Source organism: Hesperophylax consimilis, chromosome 25 (genome assembly GCF_061612785.1).
Source record: "Hesperophylax consimilis isolate HC1 chromosome 25, BYU_Hcon_1.0, whole genome shotgun sequence".
Classification (NCBI taxonomy): Eukaryota; Metazoa; Arthropoda; class Insecta; order Trichoptera; family Limnephilidae; genus Hesperophylax; species Hesperophylax consimilis.
Genome location: NC_142860.1, coordinates 24,476,162 through 24,498,469, shown reverse-complemented (window position 1 = coordinate 24,498,469; position 22,308 = coordinate 24,476,162). Strand labels below are relative to the sequence as shown.

Below are 22,308 nucleotides of genomic sequence, written 5' to 3'. Positions count from 1 at the left end.
CAATAAATCATAATTGGGAATTTAACTTAGTTGATATGACACAATAAATCATAATTGTGAATTTAACTAAGTTGATAGGACACAATAAATCATAATTGGGAATTTAACTAAGTTGACAGGACACAATAAATCATAATCGGGAATTTAACTAAGTTAATAGGACACAATAAATCATAATTGGGAATTTAACTTAGTTGACAAGACACAATAAATGATAATTGGGAATTTAAATAAGTGAACAGGACACAATAAATCATAATTGGGAATTTAACTTAGTTGATAGGACACAATAAATCATAATTGGGAATTTAACTAAGTTGATAGGACACAATAAATCATAATTGGGAATTTAACTTAGTTGATAGGACACAATAAATCATAATCGGGAATTTAACTAAGTTAATAGGACACAATAAATCATAATTGGGAATTTAACTTAGCTGACAAGACACAATAAATGATAATTGGGAATTTAAATAAGTGAACAGGACACAATAAATCATAATTGGGAATTTAACTTAGTTGATAGGACACAATAAATCATAATTGGGAATTTAACTAAGTTGATAGGACACAATAAATCATAATTGGGAATTTAACTTAGTTGATAGGACACAATAAATCATAATCGGGAATTTAACTAAGTTAATAGGACACAATAAATCATAATTGGGAATTTAACTTAGCTGACAGGACACAATAAATCATAATTGGGAATTAAACTAAGTTGACAGGACACAATAAATCATAATTGGGAATTTAACTAAGTTGACAGGACACAATAAATCATAATTGGGAATTTAACTTAGTTGATATGACACAATAAATCATAATTGTGAATTTAACTAAGTTGATAGGACACAATAAATCATAATTGGGAATTTAACTAAGTTGACAGGACACAATAAATCATAATTAAATGATTAACTAAGATTACAAATTGCACTTAATCATAACTACGTAATTGTAAAAAGCATTCACTTTGTGGCTCATCATAATTTATAATAAAAACAAATTTATGTGTTTTTATTATAACTACGTAATTATCTAAGATTACAGGACACACTAAATCATAAATAAGGACGGGTTATTTCGGAGAATTTAAACATTCTTCAAATTTCAAAGTTCTGTGAAAGATTTTTTAAGTTCTATTTTTTATTTCAGTTTTGTCAAGCAACTAGCCTATAATTATACTATAACAGAACTTGAATAAGGCCTCACAAAACCCGAAAATTAACGTTGAAATTTGATGAATTGTTCTAATTCTCCGAAACATCCCCTCCGTGGTGATTAACTGAGATGAGAGGACACTACAAAAATTAAATCATAACTAAGTTAGAAAACATAGGTTAACTAAAATGACAGGATAAATGATACTAAATCATAACTAAGTGAATAACCCAGCGGAATCTACCAAGAGGCAGGCTAAGGAAGTGATGAACTTCCTGCATCAATAAAGAATGGGGTAGGATGGAAAGGTCTGAGGACTGTTGACCCGAACAAGTGAAGATCACTTTTTGCCATGATTTTAAAGGCAATCAATCGTTAAAACCGACAATGATGTGAACAGCAAAAATGTCCCGAAATCTTATACTTAGAATTTTAATAATTGATGTGTTTTGCTTTCAGTTCCCCGATCCCCTGATCGGCCCCTCCACCAGGAGACACGGAGGCCTCATCATCCACGTGCTGCTGGCCATCTTCTCCTTCCTGGGGCTGGCCATCGTTTGCGATGACTACTTCGTCAGCTCTCTGGATAGGCTGTGCGAAGGTATGCATCAAACAATCTAATCTTAAGCCGTGATCATGTAAACTTCAGAATATTTTGAAGACAACACAGATTGTCTTCAAAAAATATTACATCACAAAAATATGATGTTCTGATTAAACTTTCAATAAGGTGAAATGATGGGTTCTAGTTTTTTCTTCGGAATAACAGCAAGGCATTCTTCTTCTTTGAATAGTTAGTAAAGGTCACAGTGGGATATTTTTCATCATTGTCACATGAGATTGATCATCGGGAGTAGTATTGAGTACCCCATACAACATGCACTACAAATGCCCCATACAAAAATGCCAAATGTCCCGCCACCTCACAAAACGTATTTGTCCCAACTCTTTTTATTTGTATTACTATAAATGAGGTGGTTAGGTGCTCGTGTGTATTCACTACATCACTACATTTCGTGTATGCGACATGAGCCGTACAGCACTGGACAGTTTGTAGTTGAATAGTGGCCTCAAACACCTCATACAAATATATTTCTTTTTTTTTTTTTTTTGGTAAACTAATGTTTTGAGACAAGATTTTTTTATGCATAGCACAAAGGGTAACAATTATTTTTACAAGCAATAATTATTCACCTGAAACACTCATCCACATTGAAAAATCTCCTGATAAAAGATACATGACGCCAACGGGACTCGAACCCGTGTCCCTTCGATTTCCGGTCGACAGCTCTGACCACTGAGCTATGGCGGCTTATCTCTTACCCGCGAAATGATTCAATATAATATACTAGTGTTTCATTCAACAATTACTGCTTGTTACATTTTTTTCACCTGAAAACAACCAACTAAAATCTTGTCTCAAAACATTAGTTTACCAAAAAAAAAATAATAATAATTAATATTTGACAAGTTCAAGTATTTCACCTAAAAATGTAGACAAATTGTCTCGACGCCATCTAGTGAGAGAGTTAGCACTTACATTGCCTTTCTCATATAAAATAAAGTTGGTTGTTTTCAGGTGAAAAAATGTAACAAGCAGTAATTGTTGAATGAAACACTAGTATATATTGAATCATTTCGCGGGTAAGAGATAAGCCGCCATAGCTCAATGGTCAGAGCTGTCGACCGGAAATCGAAGGGACACGGGTTCGAGTCCCGTTGGCGTCATGTATCTTTTATCAGGAGATTTTTCAATGTGGATGAGTGTTTCAGGCGAATAATTATTGCTTGTAAAAATAAATATATAACGTATCCAAATTCACATAATTCAGAATCCGTTACACCCTTTTTATGAATCGTAATATATGCACATCGGCTGATACTGGGATGGCAATGAAACCCAGTCACAAAACCAAGCAATGGCATCGTGGGTGAAACCTTTTGATTTAATGACACATCCTCAATATTCCCAGGTCAGATGGAGTGAAATTTTTATTTATCGAATAGACAATGTAGTGGAGTTATTCTATACTTAAATAAAAGACAAATATATTCACAATCAATCAACTGATAATCTAGGGAAAGAATGGTAGGATATGGTGCTTGATAAACGGAAATAATGTCTTGAGTTGCAGCCCGCAAATTTATGACTGTCCTGATGATACCCAGCCCTTATGGCAGCTTCAGTAGGCATCGAGAGAAGACAAAAAATACCGATATTTTAACCCTGACACTTGATTTTTTAGTTATTTATGTCTGGTGCTGTAGTTTTTTACACGGACTAAATGTAAGATTTGTACCCATGAAACTACTGTAAACTGTAACATTGTTTATCTGCAGTCTGCAAAGTGGAGATCTTCCTGATGATCGACAACCTCCAACAGGAGAAGGCATTAGAAGGACAAAAAGAAGCCGTAGTCGAAATTTAGAAGAACACGGAGAAAGAGTAAAATCGAAGGATATTGGCAATAGAATGATCGCTACATAATGATAACGAACCTCAGTCACGAGATAAATAAGATTATAGAAGATTTATTCCACGGTTAAGAATTATATAAAGGATGGATGAATTGTACTTAGATGATGCTGAGAGGATATTCAAAGACAGGAGCTTAAACAAAAGAAACAACAAAAGAAAAACATTCGGCAACGCGTTAATTAAATTGCTTTACCCTCGGAGGGGAAATTACAGCACAAGTTAGTCCTGCTTTCGTGTCTACATTACAACGCTTTCAGACAAAGGCACATTAAAAGCGAAGGAGACTTTTAAAGGTCATCATATTATTTCAACCACAATACACGCGAAACTTTACCTGCTAAATAATTACATAGAAGTTTTAAGCTCTCGTGAATGCTTCACCTGTGGGATTATTTTTCGTAAAGTGCTATCATGAATGAATTCAGGTCTCATTTTAATGTTTTTGGCGAGTTTTTTCCTTTCGTCTTCGTCTTTCAAAACCTGGAGGTCCTTAACATATTTATTATTATACTCCCATATTTTATTATAATTCATCACACAAATTGACGAAAATGATTTTTAAATTTTAAAATAAGTTGGTCGGTCAAAGATCACCGGTATCTTTTATAGTTGTTGTTGGAAGCTTGCAAACGAGTCGTTTTTCAAACTTCATAAAGTCTTCTCTTTTTACTAAACGACGTGCATGTGGAGCAAACTACGATCAGTGTTTGTTCTTCCTTCATTTATATTTAGAATCACTTCAAATTATATATTTTTTCAGTCTTTTAACTATGTGAAACCGTTGCCCAACATCAATGTTGCTTTCTTCCCTTATTTATTCCAGGCGTATTCAAGACACACATTAGATGATATCTTTTTCCAGTTCATTCTTTGACCTGTCTGACACTGTCGTCCAACAACAAAGGGGAGACATGGTTCCCAAATGTATACTGACAGAATAGATCATGTTGGTTCTCACATCATCGTCGTAGTTACTGACTTATATTTAGCCAAATCCCAAGGACAGACTTGGCCTCCGGTTATAGTCCTTAATTATTCATTTCCACATATTCTCCACCGGTTCTAATTCCTGACATTTTTTCCAGTTCTAAGGCCTTCCCATCCTGTTTTATTTTTCTTTCGCGGTATTGTTCCACAGATTCTGGGTCACTTTCACATGGAAACCACTTGGTCATGATTTTAGATGTCCACAATTTATGAGACGAATTAATCCGATGTTTCTCTGACACTTTTCAGAGCTGAAGCTGTCTCCAGATGTAGCTGGGGCCACTTTCATGGCTGCAGGGTCATCGGCCCCTGAATTGGCAACAGTCATCATAGGAGTTTTCTTCGCCAAGGACGACATAGGTAAGCAGGGTCACGACAACCATTTTAATGCTTATTTTTGAAGAAAATTGCTAATCAATATTTTTAAGTCGTCAATCTCTAACCCATAAATTTAGAACCTAATCTTAAACTCGTATATCTCGAACCCGCAAATGTTATAGCCGTAAATCTCGAAACGTAAGTCTTGTTGAAGTAAATCTCTTATCCGTATATCTAAAACCCGTAACCCGTTAATCAGTTGTTCAGACTGTAACACACTTTGGCAGTCGGGCTTTGGTACTGCCGCCCCGAAAACCATTTATTGTATAACCAACACGTCTGTCAAGTGGTTCGCAACGTTTGGTGATTTAGCAGGGGTGCTCGTGTTCATTAGTTGAGGTGTTTTCATTATAAACCTGCCTGAGAGACTGGTTTGGGAAGACCCTTTGACCTCTCTTACTTAATTAAGACTTATATAATTTGTTAAAGTAAAATAAAGAATATAATTTCTCATGAAATCACCATAAATGTATCAGAGAAAACCAAGGCGCACAACTCATGCCACTAGGAGGCGATGGTATGCTAGGTTTCCATCAGAATGTATGAGAAACATTAGAAGTTGGAGGGAATATTAATATCATAGGGTATTTGTTATAATATATCATCGTAAGTTCCTCTTGTGAAGGGTTTTGACGTATCCACTTGATTGTATTAGGGCATAAATAAACCACTTACTATTGGGGCAGTGAGCTGTATGTTTTGTGGCGTTTAACAAACCGATTTTTATAAATCTGATAGCTTGCATGAAAACAATTTGCTCAACCTGAAACAACACTTTGCTAGCATTGCAAGACTTCAGTAATGCAATGCAATGCAATTGTCTATATCGTTATTGTACTAAACTCTTTTGGCATTCCATTGCGCTTAAGTATTGTGTATTTACAATCTATGCTTCATCGAGTAGAGGTTTGTACAGAATTCATTGGATATAAATTGATAGTGATTTTGATGTTTGTTTCCACATAGGGATATCCGGCGTGATAGGTTCCGCTGTGTTCAACATAATGTTTGTGATCTCCGTGTGCGCACTGTGCTCGGGCACTGTGATCTACCTCAACTGGTGGCCACTTTGCAGGGACTGCTTCTTCTACGCCATCTCCATCCTCGTCATGCTGTTCACCATCTCCAACGAGGTCATCAGCTGGTGAGTTCATTCAAAACCAGACATACCCGACGTGATAGGTTCCGCAGTGCTTTTATATACCTGTATTATATAGATAATAATAATAAAAATAATAATTGGATAATTTGTAGAACGCCGTTTTTGTGAAAAATCACCTCAAGGGCGCTGTACAATTTATTTCCTAGGATCTACATTTGTTATTTAGAAAAGATACCAAAACATACTTACCTGGCAAGTCACTTCCGACAAACACACTTATATTAAAAAGGTTATGCTTATAAAAGATAAAACTGCACGCAGAGGACACTATATCAAAAAACACTGGTCATCGCATGACCTTAAGTCTGCTATAGTTTTTATTTTAATTTAACTGTACTTTAACTGTCGTAAAAAGCCTACAAATTGTTAGTTGTTATCATTTTTATTTATTTATATTCAATTTTTTTTTATTTTTTTTTATTTTTTTTTTGTATATTTTTTTTTTGCGTTTTGTTAATTTAAATTGCCGTCGACTGTGAAAGTGGAGGTTTCTGAAATTATGGATACGACTGTCTGAAAAGGTGCGTTTTAAGTTTAGACCTAAATTCTGTCGAGTCTGCGATCATTCTCAAATCATGCGGCAGTCCATTCCAGGCTTTTGGTCCTGACACGGCGAAAGCACGCTCACCGAACTTAGTATCTGGTGTGCGCTTTGGTTCCTTCAACCTTCCGATAGCTGATGACGTTGCTGACCTAAGTGTTGACTGTCGGGAACAGATGTCATCTGTAACAGGTAAAAACATGCTATTTTTTAAAACAGCGCCATCTTTTGTCAAGTCAAAGCCATACGCGCTATTGTTTTTCTATCTGCACAGACATACTGAGCAACAGCAATGCGTGACGGGGTAAAGCTAGTCTACCTATACATATACATAGATATACATGTATATCTGTATTGATAAAAATGTTAATATTCGTTTCTTCAAAATCTTAAATCTCCGAAAGTTCTACACAGATTGTTTTGAATTTTCGACACAACCTTGCATTTATTGCAACGTTGTGTCGAAATTTGTCGAAAAAAAATCAGCGCCATCTGTTGGACGTAAAAGCAAAACGCCATATTATTTCTCTATGTTCACAGACAGACTGAACCACAGCAACGCGTGGTGGGGTACAGTTATTAAGTAGTAAGAAGAACCCTGAGCTCAGATAAGAAACAGAAAGAGCAGGCTTCGACCACAAGTAAACCTTCTCTGACACTTTGTATGAAAAGAAAGATTAAAATCCCCTGGTTAAGAATAACCTGACAATATTGCAAAGTCTCCTACTAAAAGCTCCACTATAAGCGGAATTTTGTTGTCGTGATGGAGGACCCAGCTAACCGAGGAATTGAAACACGTGGATGAGATAAAATGCAATGCCAACTCAGCCACTGACCGGACATACTAAGGAAAGAACGGTCGGATGGGCGAGCCTTTCGACGCGATGGCTTCAGAGTACCTACGGGTAGTATGAGGTTAAATGTATTTTTAAATAGTGTTGTATATTTGTGTCCTTCCAGGCCAGAATCCCTGGTAATGCTGCTGATGTACGTGGTGTACTGCATTGTCCTCCACTTCAACACGCCCTTGGAGAGGTGGGCCATGTCCCTGAAGCTACCCATCAAGCTGCCTACCAAAGAGGAACAGGCTTCTCTGGTCACCTACAAGTTAGTTCATATTTAAGTTCTCAAGATTCATTTTAGCTACGCTAGTCTCCTGTTTTTAACTTGCATCGTAATTGCATTTATGGTATTGGATGGTCCAAACTCCGAACGAGTCATTTAACTAGAAATGCAATGGATAGTGAATTGGATGGATACCAATATCAGGCCTTAACCGGATAGCTGGATATCCAGTCAATACTAATCTTGTAATAAAATGATTTGCAGGTTTGCAAAGTTATACCTTAGATTTTCTTGTTGCAGCGTATGCAGAGAGAGACTCTTTTCTGAAGCTGGCAAAGTAATATGAAAGTAAACGTAATCGTATTATCTCTATACGTTGAAAAGCTTATTTTTACTTATCATAATTTTCCATAAGTACCAACTGCTCAACAAGTCGTTGTTTGTTCATCCGTCTTCGGTCGGATGTTTGATCACTATCCGACATCTTACCAGGTCGTAGTAATAAAGTGGCCGGATACCGGATCGACCAGAGATATCAATTGCACCTCTACATTTCACTACTAAATTAATATAGAAACTTTGGAGAGTTATCAGAGGGGATACGCGCAGTTGTTGAGAATAGAATACACCAATTATTATTGTAGAAAATATAAAGAGATTGAAGACACATCATTTTATTCGTAAGGTGCCAATCTCCCACCTTGGTAGGGAAACGGCTCGTACCCGTGGAGCCTTATTGTGGAATCAGGAGAAACTGTCGAACACCTAATGGTAACACTGGTGAACTTTATTAAAATAACTGGTTTCCTATCAATCAAATAAGGTACAACATAATAGGAGCACAAAATACCTTTTGGATTCGTGTACTTATCTGTCAACAGTGACATTGTTAAATACAATGAGCCTCTTGAACAATACTTACGTAATGTTTATTTCAGATCAGCAGTTGTTCAAGATGCGAAGACTGGAGTGAAGAAGCCAGAAAGCGGAAAGGCTGACCTCGGAGCTGAAGAACAGATGGCAATTCAACCCAACCAAGTCGGTAAGAGTGGCTTAATTATTTCACTTTAATCAATGGATTCATTCGTATGAGAAACTGTTTATTCTGTATAGGACGTCTTGTATAGGACCAGCAGATTCTTCAATAGTGACCAGCAGCTAACCCTATACAAATCTCAAGTACGCCCAGCAATTGAATTTAGGAGCCACCTCTGGACTGGAGCCCCATAGTACTTGATAAACCAACTTGATACTGCACAAAAGAGGGCAGTCCGTCTGATTGACAATCCATTATTAAGAGCCCGATTGCCATCTCATACGCAATGTGGGTATACTGAGTCTGTTCTACGGGTATTACAATGAAGCCTGCTCTAATGAGCTAGTAGCATTGATTCCCCATGCACCAGTGCACGTTCGTGAAACTCGACATACACGAAAGGAACACCGTTCATTGTTAATGTTGGCTTCATGAGAACGGGCCACTTCTTCGACTCGTTTCTGTGTAAGACGGCTCGTGTATGGAACGAGCTACCGCCATCTGTTTCTTTTCCTTCATATAATCCGAGCCTCTTTAAGACCCGCATTAATAAATCCCTTTCTATAGCCCCTACCTTAACCCGCCTCACAATGCTGCTCACTCGGTGGCGACATAATTCTCATGCCTTTACACTGTACCGACAGGGGCGCTCAAAAAAAACCTTTAAGTTCCTAAGATTAAATACACATTTGATCACATATATTTCTAAAACTTGATCCAATTTATTAATATAGGTGATATTTAATCAGTGTTTGTAAAATTCCAGGCTACAACACCAACATCGGTTACGACAATGAGGCATATTACAACAATCAGGAGTGGGATCCTAACGCTTCCTGGGGAGAGCAAGGGGACGCACCGGCGGCTGCACCAATGCAGGTAATATATCAAGAATAGTTCTTACACCAAAACTATACGCCGAAAATCACATCAATTTAACTTGATATTAATAGTGAAATACTGGTCCTAAATACGATACACGCGCAACACATTTTGGTTTCTACATAAAGAACACATACTTCAACACAATTTACACATCTTCTACCCTGATTATGGTCAATGTAATGCTGTCTGGAACGTTAGCTAAATCCACAACACAGGCGAACTCCTAGCGTGGAGGACAATATACTATACCATTGTAATACAAATATATTTAAGAATAAATAAAAAATTAATGAAGAATGAAACACAGCATAATAACCCAAAAATTAATCACAATAATGGGTCTCCAACACTTGCAAAGTCAAACACAGACCAACTCCTGGAATCTCCACTCCTGTAAATGTCGTGCTAACTTTCTCCTTTAAGGTTGATGTGTCCAGTTAAAGGTGATGACCAGTCGATTTATTTCTAGTTATGGCTACAAAGCCTAAAATCGAGCATCTTCAGTGAGCGATCCCTCCACCGCTGAATAACTTAAAGCATCCTATAGAGCCGGCGTGAGTCCAGTTAGATATTCATTGTAAATACGACACGATAATAAACAGACCCGTAATCTCGGACAGTTATTGAAATCTCCTGATGAAGTGTATTGCTAACCAGAAGAAAATAACCTCAATCGTGTTCAGATATCTTTCATCCTTGCTTCATGTTCTTATGGGACCCGCAGCTGTTTTTATTTTTAATTTTTAGTTAACAAATCCAAAATATACAAAGTGTCATAAACAATTCCTCGTGACTCTTGACCAACTAGTTGGTTGAATATTAGGATAGAACCCGATGGTTTTTTAGTACCGGTATAGCTAAACCATGATTTAAATGTGCGAAATTTTGGCGATTTCCTTTCTTCCATTACCTATTGTAATCATATAGTTGTATGTTTTCTGTATTCCAGGCTCCAGTGTGGGATCCCAACAGATCCTGGGACACCCCGGAACAGACCCAGCAGCAGCAGCAGGTGCCACAGCAGCCCAGGATCTCCCAGGACATGGCTAGAACCAGCAGCCCAGTGCAGGCACAGCTCACTATCCAGGCGGTAAGGGCTCTCCAGTATTCTCGATAGAATATAAATTAGTTTAGATAGATACAATAACACGATGAAACTATATTAAATACTTGTATGGTAGTCGATGCTCCAACGGAAGATATCTTTTTTAAATTCTTTCCATATTGTCTCTTTGATCGTTACAAAAAACTGTTGTTAAGTACGGTACACATATAAGTAATGGCAATAACCAGTAGATTTATTTCTAGACTGGAATCCCAAATCAAAGCTACTACAGGCCAAAGGAATACAAGCCCGAGGAATTGGTCAACCCACTGATCAAACCAACTGATGCTGGTAATTATTTAAAATAATACACTATCTAAAATATTGCCTATTGGTCCTGCGCTATCAATACTGCGTAAAGAATTTCTTGTTCATTTAATTTGGCGTAGATTTACCTTATTTCCTTTAATATTTTATGATAAACTGTTTCTCCATCCTTTGGGGTATCTCAATATTTGTTTCTAGATTCCTTACTATTCTAATAGCTTAAAGTCTATAAATATTGTATTTTCTGTAACTCTTTCGTATTAAAACAGGAGAGTTATTGTCAATTTATAACATCACAAAATCAGTGCCGTTGAATTTTGAAATATGAGTTTTTTTCTCGCTTCCTCTATTTGGCTGTGGTCAAATTCAATCAATTATTTCTTCCAGGATATTTATGTTTATTGTGCTTCCAGGTGTCCTTGGTCTCGCCGCCTGGTACATCGTGTTCCCTATCCATTTCCTGTGCCGGAAGACGACCCCCGACTGCAAGAGCGAAAAATATCGCAATTGGTATCCCTTCACCTTCATCATCTCCATGATGTGGATCTCCTTCTATTCCTACATCATGGTCTGGATGATTACCATTATTGGTAAGATCAATCACTGTTCCATTTTTGTTTAAATTGCATAATCATTTTTTTTATAATGATACACACATAAAAATAATGTGAGAGTTTTAATAAAGAATTCCATTTTAATTTTATTATTTCATAAAAGTTCACCTAATAACTTAAAGATTTTCAAATGTCTATTTTATGGTTGAAATAATTTTCAATGTTTAAATTTTTCAAAATCCACCAAAACAATCGATATCTGACGGGGCACTTGGTGACGTCATACTTACCTGGGTTTTATCGGTTAAGCGTAAGGTCGTTCCTACTCGGATCGGTATGATATCAACAAATCCTTTTTGATAAAATAAATTATATTTAAGAATCCAATCTTAAAGGTAATACTAAAAAAACATAGATTGACTGATACAGACCAAATATCAACAGCTGTGACATACTAGATATACGCCAATTATACGTTAAAACACTACTAAACTACATTTATGACAAAAAAAAAATTTCAACATTCGCAAAATATCACTAACAGACCAGTTACACAAGCGTATAAAGAAAACATAAAAACTCCGACAGCAAATTCAAGCTTTGAACAAAGACACTACTAATACCATGCTATAAAAGCATTCAACAGTGTAACTCTTGAAATTAAAATTAAGGAAAACAAAAATAAATTCAGACACAAAATTACAAAATGGATTAAAGAACAAAAAAGCAATATTACCTAAAATTTCATAGCATAAAACTAAAAAAAACCTACACGCAACCAACCAAACCAACACTAAACCAATATAAAACACACATCACTCACAAACACACAAGATTATATTTTAAATGTATTATTTACTCTTTAAATGTATTATGTAGATTATATTTTTATATCATAAAATGAAGGCCTCAGCACGGGTAAACCACCCAGTGAGGCCAACATTACTGGATAACTCTGAAATGTTAAAAATATTGTACCAAAATAAAAATAAATAAAAACTTTAAAAAAATTTGTTTAAACCTTTATGTATATTGTTTTGCGTTCCCGATAAACTTATCTTACTAAGCCTAAAATCGTTGCAAGTTCTCGTAGGATAGCCATGAACTTTACTATTAATTCTTTTTAACATGGTAACATTTTATTATTTAACTTTAACTAGGGTATTATAGAAAGCGTTGCCACACACTTGGTCTGTCCCAAGAAGTGGCACCAAGAAATCGGGTAAGAAGTTCATTAAAATGCCTAGAGATAGTTTTCTAATTAGAATATTATTATCATTATAGGAAGTACCCTTGGAATTCCTGACACAGTGATGGGATTGACTTTCGTGGCGGCAGGAGTCTCCGTTCCCGATGCTCTGAGCAGTATTGCAGTAATCAAAGAAGGGTTAGTTACATACAAATATTTATTTTGTTTGAAGACTTCGGAAATATAATTTGGTGCTCTTTATTTATTCTTCTTCTCTCCTGGGGCCCTTGCACGGTCTACCGATGACACCTTATCAACATGATACTGACTAAATCCGTCATCAATGGTTATTAGGCGGCGTTAGGCGCTGTTTGCAAGCATTGTCAACATAATATGATTCCGACAACCGGTAGATAAAAGCTGCTTAGTTAAGCGCTGCATCTAGGCTGTCCAAAGATATTAGAAGAACGAGATATGCTATGTTGGCCGCCGGACCGTAGGCGGAGTACTACCTAATTAGGGTACTTTGAATACTATCGGGACGTGTACGCACAGAAATCTGTTCTATGTATTAGTGCGGATACCTTAGCGTAAGCGAAGGTGTGCAGTAGTATTGGTGAACAAAACCGGCGACACTGGGCAAAACAATTCCACACAGTATGAACTGCTCATAGCACATCTCGTTCTTCTAATATCTTTGAGGCTGTCACTGAGCTTCAGTTAACTGTCAAAATAGACAACTTTTTGGATAATGTTGTTCGTTATGCTAAATTACGAGTAATGGAAGCAAACTAACGGAGCTCATAGAATCAAAAAACGTCGTATACGCACTCAATTGGATCCGTTCGAGATTGAAGAAATAGAATTCAGAAAGTTATTCAGATTATCACGAGTTATGGCCAAACCTCATTAATCAATTACTTCGCTTTCTGATATCAAAAAGTACATGCAGACTGCCAATGTATGTACGAGTATATTTAAGTGAGTGTATGTACTTCAATTCAACATCGTCAACTTGTTCGTACTTACATAGCCATTTGAAGTTTAGGGATGTCGATGTTTCATGTTGTCATCGTAGGGTGACAAAATTATTTATTTCGTTGCCAACATCATCTTGACTACCGACAAGCCTAACGAGCGCAATTTCGATCCAATATTGTTAAGTTATTAACTTGACCATGCTAGACCTCCGGATCGTGTCTACAATATAGTAGTTATATAATTCGATTCAATTCAATTCAACTAGTTTATTCCTTTAAAAACATTACAAAATTAGATTTTAATTCGTTTTAAGTACATTTATAAAATGGTATTACATAATAAGTAAGCGGTGTATCAACTATACCAGCATCAATAGAGCTTGCCTTTTAGAGGAACTTTACCTTCAGCTAAATATGTCGATATCCGAATTGATTCTGTTCAACAGCAAGACTGCTCTCCCCACCCGCATGACCTGCAGGCAAGTTGGTCCTGCAGGCCGGGAGATAAAACAGTCTATGCTGTCGGTGACAGAGATAACCATCAGGAACATAGAGACTAATACTCTCCATGATTGTCGGATTTTCAAACCATCCACGAATCAGTTTGAAGAAGTGTGATACAATATGCACATCTCTTCTGACCCGAAGATGGTTCATACCTCGCATGCCCATGAGAAAGTCAGTAGGATAGAGCCACGGGTAGTAGCCATAGTCCCTCAGGTAGAGGAATCTCAGAAATTTCTTCTGCATTCTCTCTAGCATGAAGGAATACTTCACCTGACGTGGGCTCCAAACCACCGACCCACTCTCAAGCCTACTCCTAACCAACGCAATGTATAGCACTTGGAGAACTAATAATAGATTTTTTCAGCCACTCCGGACCCTGTTGTTATTAATTTGCTCCTTTCTGCAGATATGGTGATATGGCTGTGTCCAATGCTGTTGGGTCCAACGTGTTTGACATTCTGATCTGCCTCGGTCTGCCTTGGTTCATCCAAACTGCCATCATTAAACCAGGATCCCACGTCAATGTCATCAGCAAAGGTAATTCATGTTTTTTATTGTGCTGAAAATATATACCAATTTTAAGACAAGCTTGGAATATTTTATTTAATTTTGTTAAAAAATTGCAAATTTTTTAGAGGTGTACGTTTCGAAGAGTACGTAGAATTTTACATTCGTCGTGTTCGGTGTTAACGTTTCTTTTGTTAAACTTAAAACCTGGACATATGAGATTAACGGTGAAATATAGGTGGATTCATTGGCATTAAATCACAGTAAAACTTCTTTATATGTTTCCCTAATATTCGGAGGTAAGATTTTTGGAATGAGCGTGGCTGACTCTCAAACTGAACGCCCAGAAATATCTATCGGTTGAGGCGTTTTTATTAAATACGCTATCGCTCTAGTGGTTAACAGAAGGAGAGTCCTGAAATGTGATATCATTGCCCATATCGGAATAAATATCCCAGCCCCACAAAACAACCTCGACATTTGCGAGGTAATTTCTGAAATTAATGAGCGTAGCGAAAGAGCTAAAAACATCATTCTTTGTAATATACCCGAAAGCACTGAAACGACTGCGGCCAACAAATTAATAGATGACAAAAACAAGGTAACGGTTTTAATCTCTGCTCTCGATGATACCGCAAACCGTGATATGCTACGTGTTTACCGCATTGGAAAACCAAGTGTTGAAAAACCAAGGTCCCTTAAAATAGAATTCAATAACTCCACAACATCCAGAACATTACTAAGTAAACGTCATCTTTTAAAAAACAACACAAGGATATACCCCGATGCTACAATTTTTCAACAAAAACATCTAAAAAATCTAAGAGAAGAACTGGAAAAACGAAAGACAAACGGCGAAAATGATATTACTATAAAATATGTAAACGGAAACCCTAAAATAGTGCAAACGCCGCCAAAAAACAATGCAAACTCAAGATATACTACCAGAACGCGCGGGGACTACGCACCAAATTAAATGAACTACGTTCTACAATATCGCTACACCATTACGACGTATATGTGCTGACAGAAACTTGGCTCGACTCGGAAATAAAATCAACAGAACTCGGACTCAACAACTACAAAATTTTTCGCTGCGATAGAAACTCTAAATCCAGTTCCAAAACAAGGGGAGGCGGAGTACTAATTGCAATAAAGAAGAAATTGATGTCAAGAAAACTCAAAACAAAAAATAATACACTCGAACAACTATTTGTACAAATTGATACCACTGTAGAAAAGATAATAATTGCAACTTTATACACACCGCCACTATCTGATGCCGGAAACTATCGAAGCCACAGCGAAGACGTTGAAAATCTACTCTACAAATATCCTAACTCTAAAATTATTATTCTCGGGGATTACAACTTCCCTAACCTAAAATGGAAAACAAGTGATAGTGGTTTCATTGTTAATGAAAGTCAAAATGATCGTGCACGTGAGATTTTAGATATGACAAATTTTTTAAATCTTTTACAACATAACTTTATATACAACATAAATGATCGCTTACTAGATCTAGCAATATCAAATTATCCTAAATTGTTCATTGAGAAATGTAATGATCCTCTGTTACCTGTTGATAACCATCACCCCCCTCTTTATATTAAGTTAAATATATGTGGCGTCGAGCCGAAACCCGTTGAAAAAACTCTCAACTACAAAAAAGCAGATTTTGAATCTATAAATTCTCATCTTTCGCATGTCGACTGGTCTTTTTTGTCTGATGTTAATACTGACGATTCCTTAGAAAATCTATATTCAATATTCTCCACCACTATCAAATCATATGTACCACTATTTACTCCTAAAAAACATACATATCCAACTTACTTCTCATCAGAACTAATAGCCTCACTACAACAAAAAAAAATACTTCATAAAAAATTCAAAAAAACTCTGAAGAAAATCGACTATACAAATTTCAGTGAAAGTAGGAAAAAATGCAAAGATCTCTCTAAAATCTGTTATAAAACATATATAAATTCTATCGAGAACACAGCCTTAAACTCAAACAATCTCTGGAAATTTATTAAAAAAATAAACAACGACAGTACAGACTATCCTCCAGAAATGCACATGGACGACAAATACGCCAACAATACGCAAGACATTGTAAATCTTTTTTCTGACTTCTTTAAAAATGTTTATGATGATGAAACACTAGAAGAAAATATTCCTTCATACACATTCAAAAAAACCACACATTTAACAGACTGCTACATCACCGAAGAATCTTGCAAAAAAAAATTAAATTCCTTAGACATAAACAAGTCTGCAGGCCCGGACACCATCCCGCCAATTTTCCTAAAACAGTGCTCCTCCGTATTGTCTAAACCACTAACCATTTTATTTAACCACCTACTATCCTCTGGATATTTTCCCGTCTACTGGAAATCCAGCTATATTATTCCAATATTTAAAAAAGGTGACGAGACTGACATTTCAAACTATCGACCAATATGCATACAATCTGTATTACCCAAAATCTTTGAATCTTTAGTTTTGGAAGAAATATATCCTACACTAACAAAATTAATAAATGACAAACAACATGGCTTCATTAGAGGTAGATCAACTACAACAAATTTACTACTGTTTCAAAACTATATATTGGAGTCTTTTTCTAAAAATAAACAAGTTGACTGTATATATACTGATTTTTCGAAAGCCTTTGATAAAGTGTCTCACAAAGTACTGATCCAAAAACTTCATGCTATAGGAATCAGAGCAAATATGTTAAGCTGGTTAAGTAGCTACATATCTGGTAGAACTTTACTTGTTAAAATAAAATCTTTTTTATCTAAACCATTTTTGGCCACTAGTGGCGTACCGCAAGGTAGTCATCTTGGCCCAATTTTATTTATTGTTTTTATAAATGACATAGTCAACTGCTTTGAAAATGTCAATGTACTGCTATTCGCCGACGATATTAAATTATATAAAGAAATAACCTCATTAAACGACTGTCAAGTTCTTCAATCTAATATAGACATGCTAAATAAGTGGTGTTCACAAAACAATTTATATTTAAATGTAGAAAAATGCAAAATTTTGACCTTTTCCAGAAAAAAAACATCACAATTTTTTGGCTATTCAATAAATAAAACAAATTTAGAAAGAGTAAAGGAAATGCGAGATCTTGGCATAATAATGGATGAGAAACTAGACTTTACGGCCCACATTCAACAAACTGTGAATAAGGGTATGAAAACATTAGGTTTTATATTAAGAACAATTAAAAACTTTAAATCTTTACAAATCATAAAACTATTGTACATATCCCTTGTTAGAAGCCTGATAGAACATAACTCCATAGTTTGGTCACCCTTCTACAATGTACATATTCATAATGTTGAAAGAATTCAAAGAAAATTTCTACGCTTCGTCAATTTTAAACTTAACATCCCTTTAGAACACATAAATTACCAGTCATTATTGAATCATTTAAATATTCCGACATTAGAAAACAGAAGAAAAATAAACGACCTAACCTTTTTATTAAAATTATTGAACTCTAAATTCGATTGTTGTGAACTCCTGCATTTAATAAATCTACACATACCTACACGAACAACTAGGCAAATATCAACATTTTACATACATACATCTCATTCCAACTATAGTTTTCACTCTCCAATACAACGTTTACACATTCTTGGTAACAAATACTTAAATAATATAAATGTATTTGACAATAATTTGAACTTGGCCAACTTTAAACGGAGTATGTGCGAACTATTTTTACATACTTTGTAAACTATTGTTATCAACTAATTTTATACCTTCTTATTAACATTATCGTTGATTTGGAGGATTTTGGCAAATTTTATATTTTTTGTCGCACTTATTTGCACTCTATCATACCTAATTTTTTAAACTCTTATATTTTATGTAACCTATATTTTGCTAAATCTGACATTTTTATATGTAATCTATATGTATTTTTTTTTTATATAAAATGTATAACTAAAAAAATAAAGATGTACATTATTATATGTAAAAGCCCTATGGGCGTTTAAATGAAATAAAATGAAATAAAATAAAATAAATAAAATAACTGGACAGGGAAGAAGATCATGTCCAAAAAAGGGTAGACAGCTTAGAACGCGTTAGGTCACGTCACGTACGGGGTTAGAAATAAATTATTATATCCTCTCTATGCATAATGAAACTTGCGATTCCCATAGTATCGCGCTGCCTCAAACCAAACAAAGAGTAAAATACACAAGAATGTACTCACCAGAATGTTTTATTATCTCGATGTATGTGGATATAATATTCACATAGATGGATCACAAGTTAAAACACTAATCACTGCATTAACACGGCGATCATCACTTGCAACGATTAGGGTTTCGACAACGTTTACGGCGGATTAGTATCATTAGTTACTGATATGGAACTTTCAACACATAATATTGGACAGTGGTCTTTACTCATCGAATAATCACGTCGTGATTCGTGAGGCTGAAGTCGTTGGCTGACTCATTACAGCATTGGCGGCAAATGTACAACAATGTGCGGACTCAAGTTAAAAGTATGACCCTATCTGTGTAATTGACGGGAAACAGAACGAAGCTAGCTGTGACCGATGGCGTTACGAAACACTCTGATTCAGTAGAGGAAGAATTTTTAAATGGTTTTTTGTTTCTGAATCGTACGTAAAGTATATCTTCTTCCAATTCCAGGTCTGACCTACTCTACCCTCTCACTCCTGAGCACCGTAATCTTCCTGGTATTTGCCACCCATCTCAACGGCTGGAAACTTGACAGGAAGTACGGCATCATCCTCATGATCTGGTACTTGATCTTCATCACCTTCGCCTCCCTCTACGAGCTGAACATCTTCGGCTACCTCCACTTCCCCGAGTGCGAGAGCTTCTACTAAATTGGTACCACGTCATCTCAATACAATCATTTTCAAAAGATGAATTTCTACAAATGAGATCAAAACAACCAATTTTAAAAGATTTAGTTCACTCTTTCGTTTGATCATTTTCGTCAGCGGTAAAAGTGCTTACAATGTAGTATATATACGTATAGTTTAAATCCTTCATTCGAAACTGAAAACATATTTCAATCGTTAGAAGTTAATTATACCTAACACCCATAGATTAAAGAATACCACAAAAAGTGCCTTGTGGGCGTGTGTCGTGATCCAATCGGGGCTTAAATTAAATCAATAACTGTGTTTAAGAAATTCAAATGGGATGGAGATCAATTATGTCAAGAGAGTGTAAGTGAGACATAGCGCTGGGCTATTAGACTAAACATTTGTTTCTATTCAAATTTGTATGAAAGGCACTTCTAGTTTTCTTCTATATTCTATGCTACTACCATTTAACGACTTAATTTATGTTATTGCCCACCACGTTCTTTAGCTTAAAATATAACCTTTGTTAACGCCTTGTAAGAATTTTTACCTTTTGACGGAAAATGTAATTATCAGTTAAGTTAATAACGGTTAAGGCAAGCTCTTTGATGTATGTTTCTTCTGTTAATATCTTATAAGCATTTTTACCTTTCAAGGGTAAGTATGTTTACTTGTAACTTATTAAAGATTAGTTCGAACTTTTTCCGGTGTGGTCAAAATAGTTATTTTATTAAAATAAATTTATTACGGGTTAATACCCATACCACGTTCCTCAGTGTTAAAGTGTAATACTTTGTTAACGTATTGAAAGCATTTTTACCTTTTGATGGTAAGCATGTTTACTAGTTACATACGGAGAATAATAAAAGGGCATTTTTTGTGTTATAGTTAAAATAGTTTTATTCCTGTTAAAATCGTTAACCTTTTGAATGAGAGTGGTTAGGATTTTAACCATTCGAATTTAAGTTACAACGATGTAAATGCTTATCATTAACTTAAAAAGCGTTAAAAATGCTAGCCATGTAACAAATCATATAATATGCTTACAGTCATAGTATAAACTGACTAGCAATTGGCGAGTTTCGAACTCCGAAAGTGTGATTTTTATTATAGATATATGTATTTCATCCATTTCGCGAATACGTGGTGGTTAACTTACAAAATAATCCATTTAACATTTTAGTTTTAACAATAATTATTATATAGAGGTGTAGTTTCTTACCCGTTCAAAAACTTACACAAATCAAATATGAGTTCTCTCAAATTGAAAACAAGAAAACAAACTTTCCTTGAAAATATTATACTCAGTCCATGAATCAAATGTGTTCATAAGTTATTCGGTAGTTAATGAAGATAATTCAGATGAAACCGATTACGGTCAATGAAGCTAGCAAAACTATTTTTATGTGAAAAGATTGTATTTCTTTGAAATTATTAATTTATTGCACAACTTCTCTGGAAAATTTTTTTCGTAAATTTGTTTTTCATAAAATGTCAGCAGGAAAAGTGAGGCATATATAATGTGTGGATATAATCAAATTTGGCCAAATGAAAAGTGATTCTCATAGTGGATGTACGCCGTCTAATTGTTTTTGTTTCCTATCAAAGGACGCCATCCGATGATCATGATTTTTTAGTGTCATCTGTAAGTCGTGCCACGGGTCCAAAATAGTGCAACTTGATTTTGAAGATTGTGATGGAAATTTCGGTTTGCCTTGATCAATTCACTAATTTCCATCTAGCAAGGAAATACTAGAAAAATCACTCTTCCTATGACTCTTTGTGTGATGGTTATTTTCTTGATGAGTGAAACAATAGATAAATTCACAATTCGGAGGTGTTGAGGTGTATTCTTATTTTACGTTACTTAAATGACGTCCAAAAATATAATATTCGCAAACAAGGAAAATATAGGTATTTTTTTTATAAATTAGTTGAATAAAAATACATTCACGCATTTTCACTATCGTTATGATGGATAATTATTTTTAATTCCAATTGCAAATATTCAAATAAAGGGTTGAGTTTGATATTGTAACTACTATGGTGTGAGTACATAGAAATTGCTACCTTGAAATAAAAATGTGTGTCATATAAATTATTGTTAATTATACTATTATACATAATTGGTTATTGACTCACAAAATGGTGGCTTTTTAAAATATTTATCTGCACAACACATAATAAATTTATCTAACTTACTCTGTTTCCGTGACCTCGCGCCGGTCAGCATGGTTACCGCTCGAAAATGTTACCGTTGTAAGTTTGCTTACCGGTGGCGCTGAAAGAGTTAAAGATCTTAGCTTTGCTAAAGTGCGGTAGATACAAGCATTTTCCATTAAATTATGATTCATTTTGTCTTTAAAATATAAAAACGACTCATTAACTATATAGTATTTTTTTTATGATATGATTACTTGTATTCAATATATTTTAATTAAAGGTATTCCCGAAGACCAATGCCAAATGATGGTGACAATAACAACGAAACATGTTTAAAATCATTTTATAGACTTAAGAAAATGTTATATTAATGTGGCTGACCGATCGTTAATCTCTGGTAATTAATTATTTCATAACCATATAAACAAATTTCGGTTAACCTTTAAACGCCGAT

At 35.3% G+C, this 22,308-nt stretch overlaps 1 protein-coding gene across 2 annotated transcripts in view; it reads left to right on the top strand.

Moving 5' to 3' along the window:
- Positions 1-22,088, top strand: part of LOC149411717 (putative sodium/potassium/calcium exchanger CG1090) — a 128,272-nt gene extending 106,184 nt beyond the window's left edge. For both annotated transcript variants that reach the window (XM_089646938.1, XM_089646939.1), the window contains exons 5-16: positions 1,630-1,771; positions 4,886-4,996; positions 5,981-6,158; positions 7,678-7,824; positions 8,721-8,824; positions 9,585-9,697; positions 10,653-10,793; positions 11,012-11,099; positions 11,489-11,665; positions 12,914-13,016; positions 14,712-14,842; positions 19,507-22,088. In XM_089646938.1, the coding sequence (XP_089503064.1) occupies positions 1,630-1,771; positions 4,886-4,996; positions 5,981-6,158; positions 7,678-7,824; positions 8,721-8,824; positions 9,585-9,697; positions 10,653-10,793; positions 11,012-11,099; positions 11,489-11,665; positions 12,914-13,016; positions 14,712-14,842; positions 19,507-19,706 (1,635 nt within the window). In that variant the 3' untranslated portion in view covers positions 19,707-22,088. The remainder of the gene's footprint in view (positions 1-1,629; positions 1,772-4,885; positions 4,997-5,980; positions 6,159-7,677; positions 7,825-8,720; positions 8,825-9,584; positions 9,698-10,652; positions 10,794-11,011; positions 11,100-11,488; positions 11,666-12,913; positions 13,017-14,711; positions 14,843-19,506) is intronic.
- Positions 22,089-22,308: the final 220 nt, after the last annotated feature.